We start from the raw sequence: 7,080 nt of genomic DNA on the forward strand, positions 1-7,080 counted from the left end.
TAAAAACTTATATCGGGTAAAACATTTAACAGAGTAGTTTTGGTTTCATGCAGCGTCCGAACCATATAATACATCGCTGTTTTGATTCTCCGTGCGCTGCGTGAAGTCAAAACTACTCTTTAAAATATTTACACCTGATATCGCTTATTTGTTCTTTTAATCAAGTCCGTCATTATTATATTTTCAAATTCAGGTGTGCGTATCGCGTCTTCTCTCCGAAATTTTTATTAATAGGAAATATAATAAATAAATATCCAAATTGAAGAACGCTTTTGGATTTTTTTGAGATATAGGGAAAACGCGATGATTAATCATGGCCTCTGGCCGTTATGGTTTATCACGGACAGGATTAGCGATGTTAATCACCGTACTTATTAATTAACTAAAAAAAAAAAAAAAAAAATAATCCTGGCCGTGATTGATAATCACGGACAGAAATTGCCTATGAAGTAACATCATTTGCCTATAGTTTGCTTGGCCGTGATTGATAGTCACGGACATATTTTTTTTTTTTTTTTTTTTTTTTTAAGTTAATATGTGTGATTAGCATCGCTAATCCTGTCCGTGATAAACCATAACGGCCAGAGGCCGTGATTAATCATCGCGTTTTTCCTATATCTTGAAAAAATTCAAAAGCGTTCTTCAATTTGGATATTTATTTATTATATTTCCTATTAATAAAAATTTCGGCGTCTTCTCTGGTTGCCTCCGTCTTTTCATCGTAATGATTCAGCTGTAATTCGATTCAGTACCACAAGGAAAAGTAAAAAAAAAATCAAAATTTTTATTTTAAAAAAATTCACATTTTATTCATGAATAATTCGTAATTCGCATTTTATTCGGTATTTGATTTGAAAATATCAAAAAAACAAATTATTCACAAATTATTCACACATTATACACATTATGTTACTATTCTTTTCATCGATTTCCAGGAGTATTGTTTCTTTGCTGCGACTACAGGAAGTTCACAGAGGTTGATAGGGTCCTTTTGTTTTCTTTCAAGTTTGTTTGTCAGGAATTTTAGAGCTTTAAATGAGAAATAATAGATATAACATATAAGATTAATAATAAAGAAAAATTATGTTAGAACACATGATAATGAGTCTCAAAAATCTAGTTGAATTTTAAACATGCAATCTGTTGTTCATGCACAACGCAGAGCAAGCTATGCCGCTATATGTACACATATCTCCAAAAACTATTCAGTTTGCGGATGATACGGTAATTATTGCGGAGGCAAATCCTGCAACTCTGAAGATCATCACACACATGCTCAAAGTGTATGAGGAATTAACGGGTCCGAAGATAAACAGAGCAAAGAGTGCATTTGTCCCGATCTCAATTCCCCCACACTTGACCCAAACCATTCAAAATATCCTCTCCTCTCCAGAAGAAAAGCTCCCGATCGCATACCTTGGCCTACCTCTATCAATCAAGAAACTAAGAATCATTGATTTCCAGCCAATGATCCAAACAGTTCAGAGAAAGATGGAAGGATGGAAGACTAATTTCTTGTCGTATGGGGATAGAGTCACCCTGGTAAAAGCTATGCTATCGGCTATGCCAATTTATTTCATGCAAACAACCAAATTACCCAAAGGGACCATCAAGCAAATTGGTAGAATGAGGAGCTTCCTGTGGAGAGGCAATGCACCGTGCAAAGGAATAAAATGTCTGGCCAATTGGGAAACAGTTTGCAGTTTAAAATGCAATGGAGGAATAGGAATAATTGAGCTTGATCGCCAGAATCAGGCGCTTATGACGAAATGGCTGTGGAGATTGCAGCATGATAGGGAAGGACTCTGGGCAACCACACTACGCCAATTATATAACATCACGGAATGTTCACAGTTAGTGGATGCTACAAACTTATCTAGCTTTCTCAAGGAGCTGGCACCACTCACACCCTTCTTCTCTGCCTCAATGAAAATAGATTTGGCAACCCAAACACTACAGTGGAGATGGACATCAACAAAAGTCCTCTTCTGTGCATCGGCATACAAGGCAATGCACGATACAGGCATTAGATCCAAACATCATCAAACACTCTGGAATTTAAAAATCCCAACAAAGGTAAGAATATTCTTATGGTTGATGATAAACAACAAGATCTTAACTCAGGAGGTGCTCGAAACGAGAGGGTGTGAGGTGACACAGGGGTGCAAGTTGTGCAACAGTGAACAAACCGAAACATGTGACCACCTAATGAGAACGTGTCCATATGCTATAAACTTCTGGAATAGCCTATATGCACAGCATAATCTACAAAGGGTTATGGGTAATAGTTCGTGAGGGCCGACAACAACTGAGGGGCCAAATCAAATAATGCTGGGATATGACATGGGCAACAGGCTCGTGGGCACTATGGAAGGAAAGGAACAAGAGGACCTTCAGCCTCAAGAGTAAATCTGAGCACATTTTAATCAATGAAGCAGCAATTGATGTACATAACTGGGTGTTATTTAGTTAAAAGTATTAGAGAAAAAAATGAGTTAGACACTATTGGGACTTTTTTTTATTTTGTTGGCCGAGCTCTTTACCATATAATAGGGGAGGGGGGCATTTTTAGCTTTAAACTTTTTTTTACTCTTGCTGCATTTTCCATTTGGTTCATGTAACACTTTTTTATATATCAATATATTTTAGTGGACCTTCCACTAACCCTTAAAAAAAAACATGCAATCTGTTACATAGATAACATTGTTTTTGTCATTTGACATATATTTGTTTTATTCATTTTTACAGTATACTATACTTTGCAGACGGTCTCAAATTTACGATAAACAATCAAAAAAACGCATGAAATGTTGAACAATGTGCAAATTCCAAGGATTGACTTTTATAATAGTCTAAAATGTACATTGCGCCTTTATAGCATTTTAGTAAAAATGAGGAAATTTTGAGAAAAGAACCAAAAGAGGAGAAACTAAAAAATGATGGAAGTAACGGCAAAGATTGTAGCAAAAAAGAGAAATGTGTATCTATAGTTCAATTCTACTATTTTTTAAGTGTTTTCCTCCTTCCAAACTTGAAACCATTACAAGCACAGACAAATTAAGAACTTACAAATTTCTTAGAATAGTTTTTTGTAGAAATCATAGTTTTTTTGTAAGCTAATGCCTTTTTTAGTTGGTGGCAAGTCGAGTAGACTTGAATTTTAAATTCTTCTAAGAAAGAGATGTTCCGCATCGAAATGAAAAAAGAAGTTTAATGCTTAATTGTTTTAAAGAGATCTTTAAGTTAAACAAATGTTGAAGTCGTTGTATGACTTAATAATATGAACAAGTTTAAAATAGTGAGCAAAATAAAATTTAAAAAAGAGGTTTTAAATTTTGTAAAAAGCATGTGTTTGACAAACTTAAGATTCCTTAAACTAAAGAATTCTAATGAGATCTAAGAAGGATGTGCCGAATGCCCGAACAGCCTCATTATACTTTTTTTATTCTTCCATTGCAACTGGAACCATAGTCACTAGATTCGTGAATTAAACTTGAATAATTTTTTTTTTATGCCGAACCGAACGCCAAATTTTTATGTTGACCGAATTAAATCCGAATTTTACGAATTATTCGCGAATTTTTCCCATAACATTTTTTTTTGTTTTTGCTCTTTTGCAGGACTGAGATCTTTGACCCGAATAATTCCGAATCATTCTCGAATTATGCCCAAATTATTTCCGAATCACGAAATTTTGACCTCACCAAACTGAACTCAAATAATTCATTTGTCACTATGACTGGAACTATTGTCAACCAGCCTGAATGTCCAACACAAGGCCTGCGCCACAGAAATGCATATAGCAAAAGATCAAGGCCATAATGAATCCAACCGAATAGTATTACGCAATTTCACTATATAAAATACATCAGGTCAGTGTGATACTGGTACTCTGGTACAGCACATGGAACAGAACGGTATACATACTGACATGGATTAGATGCTTAAACTAAACATGCATAAAACTTCAATTAATACACTAAATTATAAGGATGATTGTGAAATGTTAAATTTACCATTAATTGACAAATTAGTGATTATGTAGCAAGTAGCAACCCCTGTCTGACATTATATCTAAGATAGCATGACAATAGTTTGTTTTTGAAGCAGCTGGAATAGTCTGAAAAAGAGAAGCTCAAGCTTGGAAGAAACAACAACAACAAAAGAATGCTTCCATCTGAGAAATTTAAATTGAATTATAAACTGTCGTCGTCCTCAAAACCACTAAGACCGACCCTTCTGGACCCGGGAAAAATCCTTTTCTTTCCCTTCTTTTTATCTTTCTTCTTCTTCTCCACCTCTTCTTTCTCGAATTTCTCTCTTGCTCTTTTCTGTAGAAAATCTTCCACTCCCAAGTATATCACCTGTAACAAAGTTTAGCATCTAGATATAACCCAGTAGAAAAATTAAAACAAGAGAAAGAATGTGTTAATTAAACATATGAACTACAAATACCCCAATTGTGAGAACACAAAGGACTACAAAGGCGATAACCAAAAGAGAAGAGATGATCGTAGACACAATTCCATCATCCGACGCGGCAGGAACAATCTCCTGCGCTCTCTCCAAGGGTACCTGACTAGGCGCTATCTCTCCAGTGGCTGCGCGAATTGGAGTTCTCTGTGGAAGTGTGGTGGATTTCCATCGGAGCTTGAGAATGGGAATGGAGTGATAAGGTCTTGGGGGAGGACAGAGAGGAGGGAGACGAAGGAGAGAGAGAGGGGTAGCGGTGGCCATGACAATGACGTGGAATCATCCGATGTATGGAGCTATCATCCGATGTATGAAGCTCTCTCTTTTGCCATCCTCACGATTTTATCATCTCATCCGTGGAGCGTACACAGGCCAGGAGGTTAATTAATTAGAATTCAGATCCAGCGCAATCCGAAAATACTTAACAGCATTAGCATGAGATAAGAGATCTGAGTCGTCAGCATTAATCTTGCACAAATCTCATATCTCATATTTTCCCCTTGCTCTTTGATGGAGAGTGGAGGAAGAGAAGGGAATTCACATTCTCTCAGTTACCGGACCGAGTACAATTGAATCGAATGGTCTAAAATTGTTCTTTTTAACTTGGCACGAATCTCAAATCACATATAATATTGCCCTCTCAGCCATTCCGAGCAAGAACTGGATTAAATTAAATCTGGTCCGTCCTTTTCAATTGTGTTGAGTCAGGTACCTGGGAGGATATGGATCCAAAGAGAAGGGACGTGAAGAATAGAAGGGAATGAAATAGAAAGAAGGATTGATATATTTTTTTTATTTTGTCTTAATTTTTATTTGGTTGATTAAAATTTAAAAGGTTAATGAGAAATTGAATGATTGTGTTGTAGATTTGTGACAAAGAAATTTGAATGAGAATTATACAGGTAAGACATAGAATTGGGCATTTATGTCATTTTTTCTGAAAATATTTGTAACAATTTCTTCTCACCCGTTACATCTCCAATCAGAAAGGAAATCGATTCCAAAAGTATCAATTTCCATGGACTGATTTATGGGTTTCTAGGCATACCAAAAGTATCAGTTTCCATGGATTGATTTATGGGTTTCTGTATCTAAAAAATTCTCATCTCGTGTAATTCCGTGACAATCAAACGGACGCTTGATCTCTATGGTTTCGATTGTGCTCCAATGTGATTTTGAGGTAACAACCAAAATTGGTTTAAGGGTACAGTTACAACTCCGGTTTCAATCATGATAGTAAAATTAGGGTGTTTTTAAGTTCACCAAGTCTCTTTGTGAGCCTAATTTTACAACCTATCGAATTGACTTTAAATAACAAACTTAAAATATTAAAACCATTTTATTTATGAGCGATTCATTTACATATCAAATTTATAACTTTTTTGAATTAATTTAGTATAAAATCAAGCGATAAAAAAGTTTATAAATTAATATTAATGCATTCATTTTACTTGATTTTTTATTAATAGAAAAATATATAAAAAATAGAGGTAGAATTTCGTAAAATTTTGAAATATAAAAAACCCGATAACGTTTAGATCATTCAAAAAATAATATTTTGACATTGCTAATTCCAGTCGAGAAGCGCCCTAATTCTGGCCTAGGGGGGATCCACGTTGGGGCCTAGAGGCGCCCCAACTCTGGTCTAGGGAGGTCAGGTTCAGGTCGAAAAGCACCCCAACTCTGATATTTTCCTGATTAAAATTATCTATAATAATGACTCTAAAATGTCTCCATTTTATAGTCATTAAGAGTTTTAGCATTGAAGAGGTTCAAATATTTTCATCCTTTATGCCTCCATGCCTCTATTTTAAAAAACTTTAATAACTCAAAATTTAAAACCTAGAAGTCAAAATAAAACCGTTGGATATAATCTACATCGTTTGAGTAGAACTAGTGTGTTCTTAAGTTCACTAGGTTCCTTGGTGAACTCAAGTCTAAAACTCGTCAAATCGGCTTTAAATAATGAATCCGAATTGTTGAAACTCATCTACCTTACGAGCGATTTACATGTAAAAATTTAAACATTCAAATTAATTTAGTATAAAGTCAAGCGGTCAAAAAACGTTCAAAAAAATGAATGCATTAAAATTAATTTATTAACCTTCTAATTTTGACCGATTGACTTTATACTAAATTAATTTGAATGTTTAAAAATTCCACACGTAGACGCATCACTTGTAAGGTAGGCGGATTTCAACGGTTCAGATTCGTCATTTGAAGTCGATTTGACGGGTTTTAGACTTGAGTTCACCAAGGAGTTTGGTGAACTTAAGAACACCCTAGTTCTACTCACATCACTTTATCTATCCATGTGTAAAAAATTATGATATTTCAACTTTTTTTTAATTGTCATCAAGAGCTTGTAAAAACGTACTAATGTGAATAATTTCTAAACGTTGATTTTTTAAATAATTGATTCACATAAAAACAAAATCAAAATGTGATATTTTTTTTTGAGTACGTAGAGAAAATAATATAGACTACATCTAACATTTTTTTTTATGTTTATAATTTAAATTTAAATTTATTAACACTTTTAAAAATAGTGATAGATGGAGACACAAAAATTGAGACACTTAAACCCTCTTTAGCATTTTAAGCTTT

General features: G+C 34.5%; 1 protein-coding gene across 1 annotated transcript; it reads right to left on the minus strand.

Annotated features, from left to right (window-relative positions):
* Positions 1-4,048: 4,048 nt before the first annotated feature.
* LOC144551053 (uncharacterized) lies at positions 4,049-4,834 on the minus strand. Its single transcript, XM_078298853.1, has 2 exons — positions 4,456-4,834; positions 4,049-4,364 (listed from the first exon to the last, which is right to left on the minus strand). The coding sequence occupies exons 1-2, from the start codon at positions 4,735-4,737 to the stop codon at positions 4,197-4,199; spliced, it is 450 nt and encodes a 149-aa protein (XP_078154979.1). The 5' UTR covers positions 4,738-4,834; the 3' UTR covers positions 4,049-4,196.
* Positions 4,835-7,080: the final 2,246 nt, after the last annotated feature.

The sequence above is a fragment of the Carex rostrata genome, chromosome 3 (genome assembly GCF_964058835.1).
Source record: "Carex rostrata chromosome 3, lpCarRost1.2, whole genome shotgun sequence".
NCBI classification, from domain to species: domain Eukaryota; kingdom Viridiplantae; phylum Streptophyta; class Magnoliopsida; order Poales; family Cyperaceae; genus Carex; species Carex rostrata.

Bases quoted from the DNA above. Each gene is read 5' to 3' on its own strand.
- LOC144551053 (XM_078298853.1), bottom strand. From the start codon at position 4,737: ATGGCCACCGCTACCCCTCTCTCTCTCCTTCGTCTCCCTCCTCTCTGT. The intron at 4,365-4,455 runs GTATTTGTAGTT...ACTTTGTTACAG, and splicing joins TTTGTGTTCTCACAATTGGG to GTGATATACTTGGGAGTGGA.